Source organism: Pelobates fuscus, chromosome 4, assembly GCF_036172605.1.
Source record: "Pelobates fuscus isolate aPelFus1 chromosome 4, aPelFus1.pri, whole genome shotgun sequence".
NCBI classification, from domain to species: Eukaryota; Metazoa; Chordata; class Amphibia; order Anura; family Pelobatidae; genus Pelobates; species Pelobates fuscus.
The window spans coordinates 160060612-160082465 of record NC_086320.1 but is presented as its reverse complement, the minus strand read 5'-3'; the positions used below and the strand labels follow the sequence as shown (position 1 = coordinate 160082465).

At 45.1% G+C, this 21854-nt stretch overlaps 1 protein-coding gene across 3 annotated transcripts in view; it reads right to left on the bottom strand.

Annotated features, from left to right (window-relative positions):
• Positions 1-2699: 2699 nt before the first annotated feature.
• The window catches only part of TBC1D7 (TBC1 domain family member 7), a 34941-nt gene continuing 15786 nt past the window's right edge, over positions 2700-21854 (bottom strand). For all 3 annotated transcript variants that reach the window (XM_063451713.1, XM_063451712.1, XM_063451711.1), the window contains exons 6-8: positions 19780-19925; positions 9267-9396; positions 2700-3149 (exon numbers count right to left, since the gene is read on the bottom strand). In XM_063451713.1, the coding sequence (XP_063307783.1) occupies positions 3063-3149; positions 9267-9396; positions 19780-19925 (363 nt within the window). In that variant the 3' untranslated portion in view covers positions 2700-3062. The remainder of the gene's footprint in view (positions 3150-9266; positions 9397-19779; positions 19926-21854) is intronic.

The window sequence follows — 21854 nt, the reverse complement described above, 5'->3', positions numbered from 1 at the left end:
TGCTTGATTTATCAGATGCATTCTGGTGCTTCAGAGAAATTCCCACCATCTGTACACAGAGTACATATTGGATATTGCCAATAATCATAATTATTCACATATTATCTGGAGCAGGTGAGGTCATAAAGCAGTCAACCAAGTGAATGATAAATCTCATGATGCTTTGACAACTTGTATATGTAGATATATAGCTGAATGTGTAACTTTTATCCACCTCTGATCTGATCTACATGTAACTAAATTAAAACAGCATTAATCTACAAAATCAGTTAAAATTAAATGTAAATACAATTAGTAAATTATTTCATACCCACCTTAGGTAATATAACTTGAGTAGTAGACTTCTTCTACAACATTATGTCCTATATTTCACTATATAACTGCATGTAACCTTAAAGCGGCAATGTCATGGCCACATCAGTTTTTTGTTTTGTTTTTTAACCTCCCCCGACTCCACTACATCTAATTGTCCCCTTAGTCACCCCCAAATGCCCCTAGGTCCCCCATTTCACCCTTTTTATACCTGTTGATTTCTTGCCCAGAGCTAGGTCATGAGTGCCGCCATCTTAGTGTGGGCAGATAAACGCCCTGTGAGACATGTCACCTGCCCACACTATAAACAGTGAAATTCCAGCGCATGCCCAGTTTAACTTGTGCATTTGCTATTGTCCAAAATGTGGATGGTAATTTCGGCTATTCGTTCATTCGTCAGAAAGGCCAATGAACGGATAAAAATTACAAAGAACGAAGGTCTTCGAACAAACGTTCATTCAGTTTATTACAGGGAGGGAGGTACCGCCTTGCAACTCCCTCCTTGTATTATGTAAAAATATAAGCGGCGAGGAGCTGTGCTCCCTCCCACTTCCTAGCACCCCCTTACTCTATGGGGTCAATATGACCCCCATTTTAGCATAAGGGAGGTTAAAGTCTCTCTAAAGCTCCTACTCACTTTGCCACGAGTAGAATCATGTCTATTAAACACTGAGCAGCTGTTTGAAAAAACAAAACAAAAAAAACACAAATCTAACAATGTCCGGTCCCCCTCACCCCGAGCCACAACTCGTGCCCCATGGGTGGTGGGTGCGGGCCCTTAAAGGACAAAATGGGGGCTGGGGGAAAACCTACTGTCTTCCCCCCCTAGCCTCAACCATGAGCAACAGATGGGGCTAATTGTAAAAAGAAATTCCACCCCCAAGTGGCTAGGTTTCTCCAAACCCCATGCCACCCACACCCCTCCCACAGTGACAAAGGGTGCCCAAGCCACTTGTCACTCCCCCTCCACAAAATAAAATTCTACCTACTACCCCCCTCACTCTAATAATAGTGAGGCGGAACAATAAACTAGTTACCTGAACAAAAAATTTAAATTAATCATACTTACAATTAGATTGCTTCTTTTTTCGAAAATATTTTCTTCAAATAAAAATCCATTAATCCCGTCAAAGTTATAAAATAAAACAGACCCGATCGGCAAATAAATGAAACGCTGAAAAAAAATATTCCTGATGCCCAAAAAATAATCCATCTTCACTAAGCAAGGGATCCGTTCATACTGAGCTCTGCAGGGCGGGAAAAGGCTTATAAAGCCTTTCCACGCCCTGCCATTTCACTCAGAGCTGTCTGATTGGTTGGTTTAAGCCAATTAATCAGAGTGCTCGGACAGGTACATTTTGGGTTTTTCAGGCTACTCCCTGTTTAGTAGACATGCCCCATCTCACATAATTCGCCGGCGCCCTGTCTATATGACAGGACGTTCAAACGGTGAATGAGGCAACACAAGAACACAGGAGGAGACTTAGGTATTGTGGGAAAATCAAACAAAGTCAAGAGTAGGAAAATTACATAAGACAAGACAGTCCCTATTTTGTCTAATGTTTTAAAGAAAACTAGATCAGAAATAAAAAAATGGAGAACAGATTCCGAGAGAGAAAGAGAAGAGGAAACAATAGGAGAAAGGTACATTTGGCATGACAGTGCTGCTTTAATTTGCTGTTCTTTATACATGTCAAGGCAACTTGATATTAATGAAAACAGGGATCCCATTTAATTCACTATATCTAAAAACAATGTTTAAAATACCTGTATTACATCCTTAAAGGGCATTACAGGTATTAGGAAGCAGTTAATATAAAATTCAGAATGATTATGCTTCTTTGATTTGAACTGAATTCATGATTGATATCAAACTGAATAAAGAAAGAAAAGAAATAAATCTGAATTTGGGGCCAAATTCATCAGGAATCATTCATGATTTTCCCACTAGAAATAAAAAATCAAAATTACAAATGAAAGGCACCAAACTTTAAAATGAAATACAATTTGATAGTTGTCTTATTTTTCTTAAGGTTTTAGGATGTTCAAAATCCTCTTAAAAGAATCAATGACTTTCATTTCATCATCACCAGCAGTTTTTTTCTAGGGGCTTTAGCCCAGCCTGGATATTCCTTCTTATATCAGATGAGCAGATTTTTTTGCTACAGATTACCAGTCACTAAATAAAAAGGGGATGTTTCATTTTTATCATAGGACTCAGTGCACTATAACCACTACAATGGTTATGATACAAAAGGCCTGCAGGTGAAGCCGCACAGTTTTATGTCAAACCGTTTAGGAGCAGTTTGAAATAAAGAAAAAAAATAATAATAGTCGATGGAAGAACCTCTAAACCGCCCACAACCAGCACCACTAACACACTGACATTGTAGAATGCATACTTTTACACTATCAATGGCAATTCAGTACAGACTGACAACGACAGGCTCTGAATAGCAAAATATTTAATCTTTCATCCCTTTGAATTCCAGATGACAGATGACATGAAAACCTCAATCTTTTTTTATAGTTCACTAGAAAAAAAAAACATTGTGAGTAAAGTAATGAGGATACATATCCACCATCATTGGGCAAAATTAGTTTGATTGATCCAATAAATTGAATCATTAACGTTTCATGTACAAATTGCTTCATAGGTACGGTTTTAAATAAGAAAGAAAAAAAAGTAATGAATAAAAAGAAATATAGGACAATTTCTAATCACGTCAGCAATTATTCTTTGCATAGGTTCATACAGAATGGGCAGGTACCCCACAGTGCTTGTGCCATAAATCTATTGCTTTGCTCACTATTGCATCAGTGTTGTCTTCAGGAATCTAAAAGAAAAAAATATAAAGATGAAATTAAGCTTCCCATTTACAACACATGAAACTTCATTTTAAACATCTTGAATTTTTCTTGTACATCATTGAGTAATACTGAAACATTCGGAATAGAATTACCATTGTGCAATAGAGGGTTCCCAAAATAAATCCATGTTTGTGACATCAAGTGACGCAAACAGTTCTTCAAACAACACAAATTTATGTCACAGAATCTCTTTGAGAAACACCAAGTTTTAACTAGTTGTTACATTATCATCCCATCATCATTTAACAATGTATACAAAATATGTTTATAATCTTTATAAAGGTGTTATACAATAAGAACAAAAATACAAACAAAAAAAATGATTTTCTAATCAATTTAAATGTAAAGTATAAAATAAGTAGATTCTAATAAGGGTGTGTAAAGTGTAAATATAGTGAAATATCTTTCTGCTTCGGTTTCTTTCTACACCAGGGTTAGGCAACCTTCAACACTCCAGATCTTATGGACTACATCTATATCTCAAAATAAGTCTATGGATGTGCTATTAAGGTGCATGCAGCAGTGACCCGGAATATTGCGCTCTCATCTTCAGAAGGATTTAGACCTCAGGATTTCATCATTTTACAATTCTTTTCAAGTGTGGATACTGACAAAACCTGAACTATTGGTGTTTATTGAAACTGAGAACATCTGCCATATTCACATATGAATAAGAGTCTGGACTAACGTGGCATAACCTAACTGCTAGCTGGTACAGGTCAGCTGGGCAGGAATATGTAATCAGTTTGTGTAACCACAAGTATGCTTCCCATAGATATTACCATTCCCATAACATATTAATACACACTTTTACCATGAAGCTCTGGTGCATGTGCAGAGAAAATTCCGAGATAAATCAATACAATTTGTAGAAGATCTAAGGAGATGAGTATCTCCCATAAATACAAGTTTTTACTGGGCTTTGTCCTTGCCCAAGGATACAATATCTCTGAAATCTGTTGACAATTACCCAGAAATTTCTGGAAGTCCTTTTCACTGATGCATTCTTTAAATGATATAAAGGAGATCGGATCAATTATTGTCTAAGCGCAGGCTTCTTTTGGTGTATTCTCTAAATTAAAATGCTTCAACTCAAATGTGAATTAATTTATTGAACTTTATTCTGTACATTAGAAACTGTTTAGAGCAGGCATAGGCAACCTTCGGCACTCCAGATGTTTTGGACTACACCTCCCATGATGCCTTGCCAGTACTATGGGTATAAGTCTCTAAGAGCATTATGGGGGATAAAGTCCACAACATCTGGAGTGCCGAAGGTTGCTTACCCCTGGTTTAGAGCAAGGCCACAAAATTTCAATATGGTCTTTGTAACAGAAAACTTGCGTTTTGCAACCACAAAACTATTTCCACAGACCAAACTAAAACCTTGTTTATAACTAGATGGATATGTCTGTATGCTAAAAAACAAGAGAGGAAAATCATTGATGTTCAGTTTGTCGTTAGTGATATGGTTCAGCTCTGATGTGTAACCTTATCACTGCATATTTTTATCATCTCTTGTTTCTTTTCTCAAGAGGCTCAACCACAACTTAAATCCCCAGTTGCTACACACAAGCTGAAAACTGTGAATTGTTGTATCACGAAGAACAATACCATCAAGTGGTCACGAAAGAAGAGAAGTTCTAAAACAAAGGTTGAGTAATTTAAAGTAGGTCTCCAGAGGCCCAGTATGGCTTTATATCTCATGCACATTGGATTTCACTTTAAGAAGTTACATAGGGCAAACATATTCTGCAGTGAGAAGAATGCTTTCCTATGCAAAACCCAGTGTTACAGAGCAAGCTGCCTTCCTGTGCAAACTCTCAGTGTTCCAGAGCAGGCTGCTTTCCTGTGCAAGCTCAGTGTTCCAGAGCAGGCTGCTTTCCTGTGCAAACTCAGTGTTCCAGAGCAGGCTGCTTTCCTGTGCAAACTCAGTGTTCCAGAGCAGGCTGCTTTCCTGTGCAAACTCAGTGTTCCAGAGCAGGCTGCCTTCCTGTGCAAACTCAGTGTTCCAGAGCAGGCTGCTTTCCTGTGCAAACTCAGTGTTCCAGAGCAGGCTGATTTCCTGTGCAAACTCAGTGTTCCAGAGCAGGCTGCTTTCCTGTGCAAACTCAGTGTTCCAGAGCAGGCTGCCTTCCTGTGCAAACTCAGTGTTCTAGAGCAGGTTGCTTTGCTGTGCAAACTCAGTGTTCCAGAGCAGGCTGCCTTCCTGTGCAAACTCAGTGTTCCAGAGCAGGCTGCTTTCCTGTGCAAACTCAGTGTTCCAGAGCAGGCTGCCTTCCTGTGCAAACTCAGTGTTCCAGAGCAGGCTGCTTTCCTGTGCAAACTCAGTGTTCCAGAGCAGGCTGCCTTCCTGTGCAAACTCAGTGTTCCAGAGCAGGCTGCTTTCCTGTGCAAACTCAGTGTTCCAGAGCAGGCTGCTTTCCTGTGCAAACTCAGTGTTCCAGAGCAGGCTGCCTTCCTGTGCAAACTCAGTGTTCCAGAGCAGGCTGCTTTCCTGTGCAAACTCAGTGTTCCAGAGCAGGCTGCCTTCCTGTGCAAACTCAGTGTTCTAGAGCAGGTTGCTTTGCTGTGCAAACTCAGTGTTCCAGAGCAGGCTGCCTTCCTGTGCAAACTCAGTGTTCCAGAGCAGGCTGCTTTCCTGTGCAAACTCAGTGTTCCAGAGCAGGCTGCCTTCCTGTGCAAACTCAGTGTTCCAGAGCAGGCTGCCGCCTTCCTGTGCAAACTCAGTGTTCCAGAGCAGGCTGCCTTCCTGTGCAAACTCAGTGTTCTAGAGCAGGTTGCTTTGCTGTGCAAACTCAGTGTTCCAGAGCAGGCTGCCTTCCTGTGCAAACTCAGTGTTCCAGAGCAGGCTGCTTTCCTGTGCAAACTCAGTGTTCTAGAGCAGGTTGCTTTGCTGTGCAAACTCAGTGTTCCAGAGCAGGCTGCTTTCCTGTGCAAACTCTCAGTCTTCCAGAGCAGGCTGCTTTCCTGTGCAAACTCCTCATGTTCCAGGGCTAGCGGTTTTCCTGTGCAAGCCTCCAGAGGCCCTGTCCCCTTTATTATATTGAGTTATCTGTTTTGCATTGGGTTTTTTTTGTGTTTCTTGCATATAACAATACACTTTTTTCCTTTAATTTGTGTGTATTCTGGTTTACTTTCTTTATGGGTTACCTATTGTGGTTGCTGCTGTGGCCAGCACCCATTCCCGATAAAACCATGACACGTACAGACTAACAAATAACAATAAATGCTACACAAAGCCCCCAAATATATCCATTGTTAACTATATGTATCAGTACCAGCAGAGATGCTAGAGTTGGAACAGCTACTTCTCCTACAGCACAGCCACACATTGCCATATTTATACCTCTCAACTTTGGGAGTGGACTGAGCAGGCAACAAGAGTGTAGATCCAGGGCCGGATTAACAAAAGGGCTGATGGAGCTGCTGCTCCAGGCCCAGGCCCATTTGTTTTTTTACACACTACTCTTAGGTTTGCCACCTGACTGGTGTTTTACCAGCACAGCCGGTATTTGAGGCTGCCTGGCTGTGCCGGTATTGCAGTAATACCGGCAATACAAATGCAGATATTTTTCTCAGTATAAACGGAGATTACGCTGCAATACCAGCACCAGCCAGTAGGGGTCACTGTGTGTGGAGAGAGGCAGGAATAGCAAGTTAAAGCATATCCCTCCCTGCCTCTCTCAACTCACTGATCCACGGGGAGCAGCTACACAGCACAGAGAGTTCAGACAGCAGCTCCCAGCCTGCAGAGACAGACTTCAGCTCAGGGAAGTGAGGGATGAGGGGAAAAGCAGCAGGGAGACATGGGGACACAGACACTAGGGAACACTGAGACATGGGAGCGCTGAGACACATGGGGACGCTATGAGACATAGGGACACGGAGACACTAGGGACACAGTGTCTCCATGTCTCCCAGTGTCCCCATGTCTCCCAGCCAGTGTCCCTAGTGTCTCAGTGTCCCCATGTCTCCCAGTATCCCTATGTCTCCCAGCCAGTGTCCCTAGTGTCTCAGTGTCCCCATGTCTATGTCCACAAGTTCCCCCATGTCTCCCAGTGTCCCCAGGTGTCTGTGTCCCCATGCCTCCCAGCCAGTGTCCCTAGTGCCTCAGTGTCCCCATGTATCCCAGTGTCTGTGCCACCATGTCTCTGTGTCCCTAGTGTCTGAGTCCCCATTTCTCCCAGTGTCCCCATGTCATGTCTCCCAGTGTCCCTATATCTCCCAGTGTCCCCATGTCATGTCTCCCAGTGTCCCTATATCTCCCAGTGTCCCCATGTCTCCCAGTGTCCCTGGGTTTCTATGTGTCCCTGGGTTTCTATGTGTCCCTGGGTCTCACTTTGTCCCCATGTCTCTCAGTGTCCCTTAGTATCCTAGTGACACAGGACACACAGACATGGGGACACTGGGAAAAATCAGGACACAGACACTGGGAGACTAGGGGATTGGGCGACATAGGGACACTGACACTGTGATACATAGGGACACTGATGTCAGGCTGGCCTTCCAATTCTTTGGACAGACATGCCCCCTTATTGGGCATGTTCGCCCCTTTTCGCAGTTCTGGTCACGTGATTCGCGTCAGTGGCCCACCACCCCGCCCATTGGCTTCCTGCTTCACTGGACACTGCTGTTAGGAAGTATGGATTTACTTGAAAGATGAAAGCATAAATTAGAGAGAGATTAGCATAGAGTATGTGTTTTCTTATAGCTGCATCCTTAGAGTTTCACTCCAACACCATTTCCATCAGATACATGATGCTTGGGAGGTATGACGGTTTTAGTGTTTTTGGTCGATAAGATTCTGTAATTAGGCCCATCATAATTGTCAGCACCAGGTCCAATGGGCTCTTAATCTGGCCCTGTGTAGATCCATCTGGAAAAGGAGTAGATAAGCCAGATATGCATACAGACAGCTGAATTGTCCAGCACAACTCAGCGCTTCCTATGTACAGAACAATTCTGAAATACTCTTCCAGGGAATGAATGCCCTGAGGTTTACTTTGTTCATCCAATGATGCACTTGGGACTTTGTTTCTGGTTTTACACTTCTGGGGACACCAGAGACCAGAGCCCCAAAATATCAACATGAGCAAATGGAGGAAGATGATACAGGGACAAATTGGGACTGTCCTACAGAATCCAGGGACAACAAATGCATTGCATTGTAGAATGAGAAACAAAATGCGGAGCTTATAGCAAGAGAAAGCAGCAACCCAAGTGGAAGTATTGATTTTCACGATATAGGTAAATAGTGCAGTGTTGATTAGTACATTCAATTTTAATTGTCACACATCACAGACACATATGTTAAATATATGGGGTAAGCAAAATTTCTATTAAAAAGCCTAGGAAGTGACAGTTCTCTGTTAGTATAACAAACATATCATTACAATATACTTTGAGCAGAAACCCTACTACTACTACTACATACACTACATACTCTATGATGCAGTCAATAAGTAATTGAATAAAGGGGATGAGCACTACATGGCTAGTATAACTTTCAGAAGGATCCACAATGACCCTGGATCCACAATCCAGAATTACAGGATAGATGGCATTTCGACTAGAAAGCAGGTTTGCGTCATGTTCATAAAGCCAATCTAGTTGAAACATTGTCACCTATGTTGTGTTGCAATAATAGACGGTACTACAAAAAGGTTTTGGACTGGGTACTGTTATTATACCACACTGTATAAGCATCCTGGGAATTGTTGGAAAACATTATTTCAAGCTTAGGACATGGCAATGGCATAAGCTTAGTAGAGAGATACAGGGAATGGGATGATGGTGTGGGTGCACACAAAGTAAATTAGTAAGGGAACATCAACAGGACAAAATGGTTAGTGTCCTGCTTAACGTGTTGTGTGGGACATGTGCTGACAACGGTGCATTTATTTCTCCAATTCAGTCACTCATCTAACCAATTTTCACAATGCAAATTTCAATTCTCCACAGTTCCGTTTCCAATAGATTTAATGTAAATACATATTTCGTACAGATGCTTTGCTAAATAGTATTCTGTGCTTAATGTTCTTTCTCCAATATGCTAGAATACCTTAAATCTCTGCACTTACCTTTTCCAGAAATTTACTTAAACTATCGGCATTATTCAATGCCATTATTTTCATCTTAAAAGTAAGTAGAATCTCCACTGCAACAAACACAAGAATTTTACACGATCCACTCACAAGTTTGTCCCATACTCTAAAGAGAAATAAATAATACAGAACAGTTAGAATTACGTTGGTAAATCATGTAATGAATATAGAACAAGTGAGGAAAAACACAAAGTCCAGATTGTTAAAATGCCCAATGTGTCTAGGATTTCAATACATTTTTAAAAGATATAAAACAAATCCTGCATGGATTGAATGACAGTTTGAAAGCTTAAACTTTGCAGAATTTGGTATGCTGAAATTACAAATGTAACTGTCATCACAGAATCCAAAACCTCTATACAAAAGTATATATTTGGAGAAAGTACATTCCCAAGGCTATGTAACTAAGAGCATTATGACACTTCATTGAAACATTCTATCACAAACCTAGGTCACATTAGTTGATTATGGTTTTGTTCCACACATGTATTTTGGGGAAATTCACATACCACACACACACACACACACACATGTCCAACTACTGCAAACACCCCATATTTGTATTCTGCTACCGATCTTGATTACAATGATAAACGTGTATTTTTACCCTAATCCTGCACCTAATCCAACCTATAATCTAACCCCCTTTCCTACCCATAAATCAACCTCTAATCCAATCCACAATTCAATCCATATCCTACATATAATCATATCTATAATCATATTCATAATCCTACCAATAATCCCAGTCCTAACCCCACCTCTTAAAAAATTCCCTCCTACTGTGATCCCTCTGTATGGTGTGATTGCATCATGAGAGGGACAGCTCACACTCTTGCTGCAGCTTCTCACACAGAGATCGGTAGTTGGCAGAGCAGGGAGATCTCCCCAGGATCTTGTCAGAACCTGGGGGACACTTTGTCAGGCTGTGTTGGTCCAAAATAATGTTTACATGGCATTTAAAACAATGTAAAGGGCTATGAGCAGCGCTCACACTTTGAGGGCTGCTCATAGCTCTGCTACCAGTCTTATGTGTATACTTGGTGCCAGCAGGGATTTAACCTCTGCTGATACTTTTACTGCATGACGATCATGTGGTTGTTGAGATATCAAGATGCAAGAACATTGTCTGCTTACTACAGTTAAAACTACAGTAAACCATTGCTGCTATATGTGTAAATATTGTATACACATGCATAGTTGATGTTATTTTTCCAGATATAAACAGAAATAATAATAATACTGTAATAAATAATTCCCTATTTTATTTGGTAGGCATTGCACAAACCTAAACATGAAAAAAAAAAAAATAGAAAAGACTGTGGTAACTGCAATACTAAAAACAAATACAAAATGTGCACTACTGAAACACTAATGAAAAACCACTGTGGTTCATACAACCACAGAACTTGGAAAATGATGGAGAAAGTATACATGCATCGAACGCAATTTAGTTGTACTAGGTTCACTTGTGAGATCCTCTAACCTTAAAGGACCACTATAGGCATCCAGACCACTTCAGCTTAATGAAGTGGACTGGGTGCCAGGTCCCACTAGGATTAACCCTGCAGCTGTAAACATAGCAGTTTCAGAGAAACTGCTATGTTTACAAATGGGTTAATCCAGCCTCTAGTGGCTAATTGACAGCCGCTAGAGGCGCTTCCGCGCTTCTCACTGTGGTTTTCACATGCGCATTCAGCCGATGAAGGGAAAGGAGGAGGAGAGTCCCCAGCGCCGAGGGAGTCCGGCACTGGAAAAAAGGTAAGGGATTAACCCCTTCCTCCCCCTAGAGCCTGGCGGGGAGGGGGTGACCCAGAGGGTGAGGGGGACCCAAGGACCCTATAGTGGTCCTTTAACGAAGAGTAAAGAATGACAGATGTTTTGTAATACCTGTCCCATTTTCCAATGTAAATACCCTTAAAAAGGCTTGGGGGTTGGACGTGGCCTATATGCGAAGCTGAATGGTCCCATGCAGCACGAGTTCCGCAAGAGAAACCAATATTTAAGTGATCTTGTGACCTAAATCCTGCTTCATCCTAGGGTTGGAGAAATAAAGTGGTATAACACTGCATGGATATGATCTTTGCACCAATACCACTTCACAACACCACTAGTGTAGGTGTCCTAAGCGAATTATTTAGCTTTGTTGATATTACATTTAAAAAACAAAATAGAGGGGCGGAGCCAAGCCACTGCACCGACTGGCCGCACGCCGTCTTAGCTCCGACCAAAACGGCCACTTTTACCCCTAATATACCGGCTAAACTCGAATACCGGCCACAAAACGGGTGCCAGAACAGCTGGAGCAGAGATGGGGCGGAAAATGAAAAAATCCAAACCCGACAAGCCGCGGCAACAAGCGAGCATTGGCGACCTCTGGAAACAGGCACGGGACGCAAACATGGCCGCCCTGCAGGATGATTCCTCCGACTTCTCGGATGATTCCAGGCCCAGATCTGAGGTAGTGCCCACACTAGCAGTACAAAACCCCCACAGGTCTCCCCCACAAGCTGACTCAGCCCCAGTCACAGCGACGATACTGAAAGACCTACTCGCTGGGGTCCAGCTAGCCCTTCAGACCGACATAGCCCAGATAAGAACGGACCTACAGGGCCTGACAGGCCGCATGGAGGCCATAGAACATGGCGCGAACCAGAACGCCAAGCATACACAGCAGCTACAGAAACAAGTTACAGAGCTGCAACGGCAAAATTCAAAAATTGAACACCAATTAGCGGCACTAGAGGACCAGAGGAGAAGCAGGAATGTAAAGATAAGAGGCATAGCGGAAGAAACGCCGGAGACTGAGCTGCCCCACCTGGTAAGGAGGCTCCTCTCAGCCCTCCTGACACCAAAACACGCCAAACTGATGGTCCCCGAGGGGATGTTCCGACTCCCACGGCCTGCTACCGCATCAAATACCCTACCCAGGGACCTATTGGTTCGCTTCCCTAATACTAGGGATAAAATGGCGGTGATGGCAGCCGCACGAAACAAGACACCCTACGTGTTTGAAAATATGTCACTCTCATTCTATACAGACCTGTCACGGCCCACGATGGCCTGGCGCCGCTCCCTCCAACCCTTCACCTCTTTACTCAGGGCACAAAACTTCACCTATAAATGGAAGGGCCCACAAGCGCTACAAGTCCTCCACGGCAACTCCCAGCACACAGTACAAGACATGCAGGGCGCACGAAACCTTCTCCCTACTCTGGGCATACGCCAGGAGCTCCTACCTTCAAGAAGAACGCAGACAACTACCGCATCGCCTGGGATGGGAGACCCGGCAACGTCCATCCCATTTGTCCCCCGACAGCACGACTCCGCACACTATGCAGCCGTTACGACCTGACGGGACAAGAGGAACAAAGGGGCAAAAGGGAATAACTTTCCATCCCCACGGACTTTAAAGCCCAAAACAACTTAAAACCAACGGACTCCCTTTGAAGGGTTATATATATATTCATTGTTCAATCATTGTTTATTTTTTTTTATTTTTTTTTTCTCTTTTATTTTTCTTCCTCTTTTGTTTTAGTTGTCGAAGTAAGTTCCTTGTTTTTTTATCACTCAGGACAGTCCTGAGCCCTTACCATACTCCCTAGCGCTTAAGGGTACACTCATTAACGCACAGCAGCACGGCCACAGGTTACGGCAGACACGACTTAAACAGCACCCCTTTCATCTCAACATGGAGGCTGTAAAATACTAATTCTCCCGAAGCACCCACAGCACCTGAGACTACACAGCGCCGCATACAACCAACACACAGAAGTTAGGCCACTAAGGTTCCCGTCATCCCCCCCACCCAGTTTAATTAATCCAAAGTGTCTTGAGACACAAGTACCTAGCTTTATGTGAAGCGATAACATTTTCAATGCCACCGTCCGCACTAGACACGCAATAAGCTACTCTACCACAACAAGGCAGCGCCGGTAGGCATTAGCGGCACACCAGGCACGCCTACTGTAGCATGCACCTAGCCCACGCACCACGAACTACATATCTCCACTACAGGTGGGCCTGCAGGATGCTCGATAAATAATTGTGAAAGTGCAGTTTAATATTTTGTTCAAATTGTTGATGACACTATGTAAAATGACATTATAACAAAAACTGTGTGCATGTTCCTTACACACCACATATTTGTATTATTCTCCTTTAAATCCGCGCTTGTGAGAGCTAATGTGGCTATACAAACAATGTTGTAAACTTTTATGCACACCAAAAATAAAGAATTAAAAAAAAAAAAAAAATAATAGAAAGCTACATTAAAATTAAAAATATAACAATGAGAAGAGTAAGATTTAAATAATTAAAATTAAAGTTTAGGGGGGCGTGGCCGGACCGTGCATGAGAGCAGACGTGTAGTCTCAGAGCTCCGTGCCCTCGGCCTATACCAACAGCTAACAAAGCCTGCAAAAGAGCCCTCAATGGTTCGAACTAAGAGGCACCTGCTCCTGGGTACCCCTCACACCGGTTCCCCGAGGAACAGTAGAGGTACCTTAGACGATTTCGTGTCCACTCCGTCGGACTCTCGCTCCGCCGGGCCTACTGCAAAGATGGCGTCGGCTTCCCCTGATGCAGAAAGCGCGGGAGCCCCCTCCGAAGACGGAGACCAGACAGATGCGCTGACAATGATCCGGCAAGAACTCTCCCGGATCTCGTCCAGCATGCTCACGAAGGCGGACTCCACTGGGATGCTGAAAGAGTTCCGAGCAGCTATGCGAGAAGAGATCGCCTCCATGCGCACCGAGCTGACGGCAGTGGAGGTAAGGGTAGAGGCCCTGGAGGCGGAAGCGGAGGCGAGCCGATCCCAACACAGGTCTGCTGAGGTTGCCACCACAAGACAGGGGAACCTCTTACTTACACTGAGACGGCAGGTTGAGGACTTAGAGAACCGGAGCCGCCGGCAGAACATTCGCATCCGCGGCCTACCTGAGCCGGACTCAACCCCGCTGTCTGAGAAGGTTCAGGCCTTGTTCAGGCAGATCCTAGGCCGCAACTGCCCAGAGACAATTCAATTCGACCGGATCCACAGAGCCCTGGGCCCCCCGAGGCAAGATGGGAAACCCAGGGATGTGCTATGCGCCTACACGCCTATAGCCTGAAGGACGCACTAATGGCGGCCACCAGGGGCTCAGACAACATATTGTTCCAGGGTGCAAATGTGGCGCTGTTCCAGGACCTCTCCGGCCTGACCTTAGACGCTAGGAGAGCACTACGGCCCATAACGGCTATACTACGGGAGAAAAATGTGCCCTATCGCTGGGGCTTCCCGTTCAGCCTGCAGATCCGACAGGGCAATACCTGGCTGCACATCCGATGGCCGGACGATGTGGCCCCCACACTACGAGCGCTACACATCCCCTTCGTACGCACCCGTAACTGGCTTCTGGAGACGCCACTGGCACCCAACCGGAGACGAGATACGGGCAGCCCACCGCCGGACACGCGGAGAGTGAGAGACTCCCCAGCTCGGATGCTTGGAGGCCCGGCGGGATCTGAGGAGTGACTTCCTACTGGACCATAGTGGGCAATAGTCAGTAGGTTGGGAGGTGGGGCTGAACCTCGGACACTAGCCAAAGGTGACTCTGCTGCTGCTCCCCCCCCCCCCCTTCCCGGTGGGATACCTGCGGACATTTGAGGAGCTGCTCCTGCCCGAACTACTGACGAGCCTTAATTCGGTGCTGGATGGTGGGAGGTTCCCGGAGGACACCCTGATGGCTACAGTAGCGGTGGTCCCGAAAGAGGGTAAGGACCCCACGTCCTGCGCCAGTTATTGGCCTATTTCCCTCCTTAATGCGGACCTTAAGCTTTTCACAAAGATCCTGGCCCGCCGTGTGGGGGAGGTTGCACCGGATCTGGTGCACCCAGACCAAACAGGTTTCATCCCAGGACGTGAGGCGAAAGATAATACGACCCGAGCCCTCAATATCATCCATTCCGCTAAAACCACCTCCCGAGAGGGCCTCCGGCTCTCCACAGACGCCGAGAAGGCTTTTGACAGAGTCGACTGGCAGTTCATGGAAGAAACCATGGAAGAAATGGATAGCAGCCCTATATACGTCCCCGAAGGTCCGCCTGAGGATAAACGGAGCACTATCCCCTGCCTTCCCCATCAGCAATGGCACGCGGCAGGGGTGCCCCCTGTCCCCCCTCCTGTTTGCCCTCACGCTAGAGCCCTTTCTGGCGGCGGTCAGACGGGATGGGGGTATTACGGGAATAAAGGTAGCCAAAACGGAACACAAAGTGGCCGCTTATGCGGATGACCTGCTCTTCTTTATCGGTAATCCGATAGTCACGCTTCCCAACCTGCTGCGGTCTTTTCAAACGTATGGAGTACTCTCCAACCTGCGACTGAATACAGAGAAATCCGAGGCTCTGCCCTTGGAGCTCCCCCCTGGCCTAACAACCCACCTGAAAGCTAACTTCCCTTTTCGTTGGTGCACGCAACGCATGAAATACCTCGGCATCTGGCTGACGAGTGATCTGGCAAAGATGTACACAGAAAACTTCCTTCCCCTCCTACGGACTCTGGCCGCGGACATGAAAAGATGGGGGGGATCCTGTATATCCTGGTTCGGGAGGATAAACGCGGTGAAGATGAACCTCCTACCGCGCCTCCTATACTTATTTCAGACGATCCCCATCCAAATCCCCAAAACCTTCTTCAACGAGATGTCCACGGCTTCGTATGGGCATCGGGAGTAGCCAGACTCCGATATGCGCACCTGATCAGACCAAAACGCCAGGGAGGGGTGGCACTTCCCTCGATTCAAGCATACTACCAGGCAGCTCATCTCCTTAGGGTGATAGAATGGCACGTGCCAGACACCGATAAACAATGGGTTAGTCTAGAGCGAGCTGCTTCCAAGGAGCGCTTACCCTGGATTACCTGGTTACCGAAGCCCGCACAGACGAAAGATATCCGGTCTCACCCACTCATTGGAGCTACCCTACATATCTGGGCGACTCTACGGTACAAACTCGACCTCACCACCAACCCTAACCCGCTGACTCCAGTGATCTATAATCCAGAGATTGCAGGCGGTTTGGCCCCCAGGGACATCATTGGCTTGGGTAACCCGAACGCTCCATGTCTTGGCGACTGGTGTGCGGACACACGTCTGAAACCCTTCGAGACACTAACCTCCTTAGCACCTCCAACGGGGCTAGCCCGTTTCCGATACCAACAGATCCGACACTACCACAGCTCCCTCCCGGGAAAGCAACTACTACTCAGGAAAAAGACGGGCTTTGAGACCCTCTGTACGGAGGGACGACATCTACCACGAGGTATCTCCCAACCTGCTGCGGTCTTTTCAAACGTATGGAGTACTCTCCAACCTGCGACTGAATACAGAGAAATCCGAGGCTCTGCCCTTGGAGCTCCCCCCTGGCCTAACAACCCACCTGAAAGCTAACTTCCCTTTTCGTTGGTGCACGCAACGCATTAAATACCTCGGCATCTGGCTGACGAGTGATCTGGCAAAGATGTACACAGAAAACTTCCTTCCCCTCCTACGGACTCTGGCCGCGGACATGAAAAGATGGGGGGGATCCTGTATATCCTGGTTCGGGAGGATAAACGCGGTGAAGATGAACCTCCTACCGCGCCTCCTATACTTATTTCAGACGATCCCCATCCAAATCCCCAAAACCTTCTTCAACGAGATGTCCACGGCTTCGTATGGGCATCGGGAGTAGCCAGACTCCGATATGCGCACCTGATCAGACCAAAACGCCAGGGAGGGGTGGCACTTCCCTCGATTCAAGCATACTACCAGGCAGCTCATCTCCTTAGGGCGATAGAATGGCACGTGCCAGACACCGATAAACAATGGGTTAGTCTAGAGCGAGCTGCTTCCAAGGAGCGCTTACCCTGGATTACCTGGTTACCGAAGCCCGCACAGACGAAAGATATCCGGTCTCACCCACTCATTGGAGCTACCCTACAGATCTGGGCGACTCTACGGTACAAACTCGACCTCACCACCAACCCTAACCCGCTGACTCCAGTGATCTATAATCCAGAGATTGCAGGTGGTTTGGCCCCCAGGGACATCATCGGCTTGGGTAACCCGAACGCTCCATGTCTTGGCGACTGGTGTGCGGACACACGTCTGAAACCCTTCGAGACACTAACCTCCTTAGCACCTCCAACGGGGCTAGCCCGTTTCCGATACCAACAGATCCGACACTACCACAGCTCCCTCCCGGGAAAGCAACTACTACTCAGGAAAAAGACGGACTTTGAGACCCTCTGTACGGAGGGACGACATCTACCACGAGGTATCTCCACGCTGTACTCCATGATAATACAGGCTACCAGACTCCCCCCTGCGAGATACCAATCTAAATGGGAACAAGTCACGGGGACAACCCTCTCTGAAACGGAATGGGAGAAAATACACGTCCTCGCACATCAAGGTACGACCAGTGCGAAGCTCCAAGAAACTAACTACAAGCTCATGACGAACTGGTATCGGACCCCCCATAGGCTTTTCCAGATGGGGTTGCTGCCATCGGCTAGATGCTGGAGATGTGGAGCGAACGAAGGCACGGACCTACACATCTGGTGGTCTTGCCCCCCCATCGAGGCATTCTGGCGACAAGTACACGAGAAACTACGCGAGATACTTGACTCCGACATACCACTGCAACCCCTGCCGATGCTACTCCACCACTCCACGATGCCCCTAGGAGCCTACAAGAGATCACTTACGCGACACTTCCTAAACGCAGCCAAGAGCCTAATCCCCACCCGCTGGAAAACCACAACAGCCCCAACCATAGCTAACTGGATGGAAGCAGTGGAAGAGATATACAGTATGGAGAGCCTCACAGCTGACCTACAGGGGACGGCGGAAAAGTGCGCCCGGCTTTGGGCCCCCTGGATCGAATACATGGCTCACGTACCGGCGGGTTCCCGGAGACGTGAGACCAAATAGACGGTGGAGTGTAGGAGTGTAGGTGGACACGAATTGTTGGGCTATGGGCCGGGGTGTCGCGGGCGGACCCTCCCCCTGGTCTCCTCCCCGCTGCTGCCGACCCTCTCTCTCCCCCCCCCCCCCCCGTAGACCCTCCCCATCTGCCCTATACTACCTTGCCCATGCAACAGTCCCCCCCGCTGTATGGCCCACAGACCGAGCTACGGGTATGGACGTAACATACTGGGTTTAGACAACGAATTTACTCGCCCTCACCTGAGTTGTATGGATCGAGGTGCCTACCCACACCGCCGGGCACCCAATTGACGTGGACAAGTCCTGACTAGGGGCCCTTGACCACTCAGACTCACTCCCGACCTGTCTCCCCCCCCCCCCTCATAGGGGGACAGACAAAGACCGGCTAGAGACAATATAGTTGCGCACTTGCGCCTGTTCAGTTTATCTCAAATAAGGGTTTCAGTAGGGTGACAGTTCCAACATTGACATAAGCGATTAGACAACCAAGATAACATACACCTGGGCTTAAGTTAGAATTTATGTAAAAAAGCCGAGTTTGGAGGCCTATAGAACCTATCAGGCATTCTCCGTGGTCTAAGCACGACCCCCTAAGCTGAAATTGGTCCTATACATCCCGCCTGGTTCTTGGAGTCAAAGCTGAGCCTCCCCTTTATATGATGGGGCTGAAATTCCCTGGTTGGGACTCCTGCTCCCTCGATGTAGAGGAGAACACTCAACACGCTTTTTTCACCTATGTCCTTGTACTACTCCCCCTCTGTTTGTTTACTCATTATCCCTTATAACTGCTTACATGTTTGTTATGATATAATGTATGCCTTGCTCTTGATATAATCTAAATAAACACACAGATTGTCAAAAAAAAAAAAAAAATTAAGTTTACACACACATATATATATATACATACAGTATCTCTCAAAAGTGAGTACACCACTCACATTTTTGTAAATATTTTATCTTTTCATGTCACAACACTGAAGAAATGACACTCTGCTACAATGTAAAGTAGTAAGTGTCCAGCCTGTATAACAGTGTAAATTTGCTGTCCCCTCAAAATAACTCAACACACAGCCATTAATGTCTAAACCGTTGGCAACAAAAGTGAGTACACCCCTAAGTGGAAATGTCCAAATTGGGTCCAATTAGCCATTTTCTCTCCCTGGTGTCATGTGACTTGTTAATGTTACAAGGTCTCAGGTGTTAATGGGGTGCAGATGTGTTAAATTTTGTGTTATCGCTCTCACACTCTCATACTGGTAACTGGAAGTTCAACATGGCACCTCATGGCAAAGAACTGAGGATCTGAAAAAAAGATTTGTTGCTCTACATAAAGATGGCCTAGGGCCCTAGGCTATAAGAAGATTGCCAGACCCTTAAAATGAGCTGCAGCACGGTGGGCAAGACCATACAGCGGTTTCTTCAGTGTTGTCACCTGAAAAGATATAAAATATTTACAAAAATGTGAGGGGTGTACTGTATATATATATATATATAATTTGACCAGCTTGATAGTAAATTACCTTTGTAGACTGGAGGCAGGTAAACAGCCTGCAAAGCACTTCTTGAACCACAGATCATAAGGAAGTTTGTCTAATGTGTTTCCTGTCTTTAGATGTGTTACAAGTCTGTTATCTTCTAGATTTAAGTAGTGCTCAAATGATTTTTGCTAGAAATGAGAAGACATAAAAAAATGTGATGTATATAAAAAAAAGACATACATTTTGCAGTGGATATTTAAAACTATCTTTACAACCACAAGCAAATTACTACTGTAATTTTTTTTTTTTTAAAATAAGAGTATCTCTATTAAAACAAATTTATCATCACAGTATGTAAATGGTAGGGTCAGCTTCGGGTAGGTTTAAAGTGTTTTGCAAAAACAGCACACATAATCGCCGAGTGGATATGTTGTATCACTAGACTCCATCCTGCTTTCCAGTTCAAACAAACATAGCTTGAAAGAAAATTGAAAGGTCATTGCATCTAGACTAGTCAAATCAACTAGCCCAATAGATGTAAAATTGGTTGTTTGACCATTCTTAATTTTCCTAATTGTTTGGACTAATCACCTCCATGTATTGCTATTGCAGAAACACCAGTTTTGTATTTTACTTGGTTAAATGGAATCTCCAGACCCACAAAGCACTTTTGCTTCCTGAAAGGCTTGATGTGTGAACAGTGTGTCCTCTTTTTTCATTTTGCAAAAAGTGCAGAATTCAACAGAAATTGACACTTTTATAAATTAACATTGTTACACCCCCTGGCTGTCTAGCAGACAACTGTTACTTCCTGGTTTGGTTAGCTCAGTGGAGCTAAACTCAAGATGTAGCAATTGCCCAGAGCACCTGCCTTGCAAAGACTTCTCATTGAGCTGTATTGGGAAGTCTGTGATTGGACAGCCACATAACATCTGTTTGAAAAAGTGCAAACAAGAGAACAGTGATTTTTATTTATTTTGTATTTGGACAGTTTTGTGCCATGTAGCACAACTATTTTTATTTATACAGATGTTGCCAGATTTTTATTTATTTTGTATTTGGCCATTTTTGTGCCATGTAGCACAACTATTTTTATTTATACAGATGTTGCCAGTTCAGTATGATGCTAGCTCCTTGGACCACAAACTGATCTCTAGGTCACATTGCAAGGTACATGCACACATCCAAATAGTTTGCACATTTTTGTTCCTTAGACTTAGAAGTTAAGTACTAATGTAATGCTCTGGATCACTGAAAGTTTCACTTTCAGACTGAGATTTATATTTGGAAGATTGAGTTTCAGTCCTTTTTTCCCATTTAGACAGTACCTAGACAATAAGTATAGCATGCATACAGAACATTTAGGTTTGAGAAAGCTTTTATTCTTTCCTGATTGGGGCATGAAAGGGCAAGTTATTAGTTTTTTTTTATCCCCCCTCACTTTGAGTTTTAATATATCAAGCTTACCACACTGAAATCTGAAATTCTCACAGATCTAAAGTTTTTTTTTATGGTACAATTGTGCTGTAAAAATCCCTGTGTTACAAACAGATTTGCAGTGAGTAAGCAGTCACAAAAGGAACAGAATTGCCATGTTTGGCATTCTATTACATTTGTTACTCCCTGAAACAATCCGATTGAGTATTTGTTAAGGGAAATATGTAGGCACCATAATCACTTCAATTGGTTGAGGTGGTTATGGTGCCTGTAGTTCGCATGCGCCAGGCCAGCGCTCTCAGCCACTCACTGTCCAATTCTTGGTATAAATTGGTATGGTGTGAAGATGAAGAATCCAGTATATCGTAATTTGAGGCTGCTTAGCAGACTGGTAGGGGCCGAACATCTCTGCTAAACAGTGAGTAATCTGTTTAGTAGGGATGTGCGACGCTGTACCCAAAAACTCCAGACACCGTAACCACATCAGTGTAACTGGTTATTGTCCCTACAGGGTTCCTCAGCTCCTTTAAAAAATGTTATGGCTATTGGTGAATGCGTACAGTCACTGCTGGAATGACATGATAAAGGTTATCTCCGTAGCACTACTTGTTGCTATGTCGTTGCTACACTATGTGCGTTGAGAAGTTCTCTTTCATAAACAACCATGCTTGACTCATTGG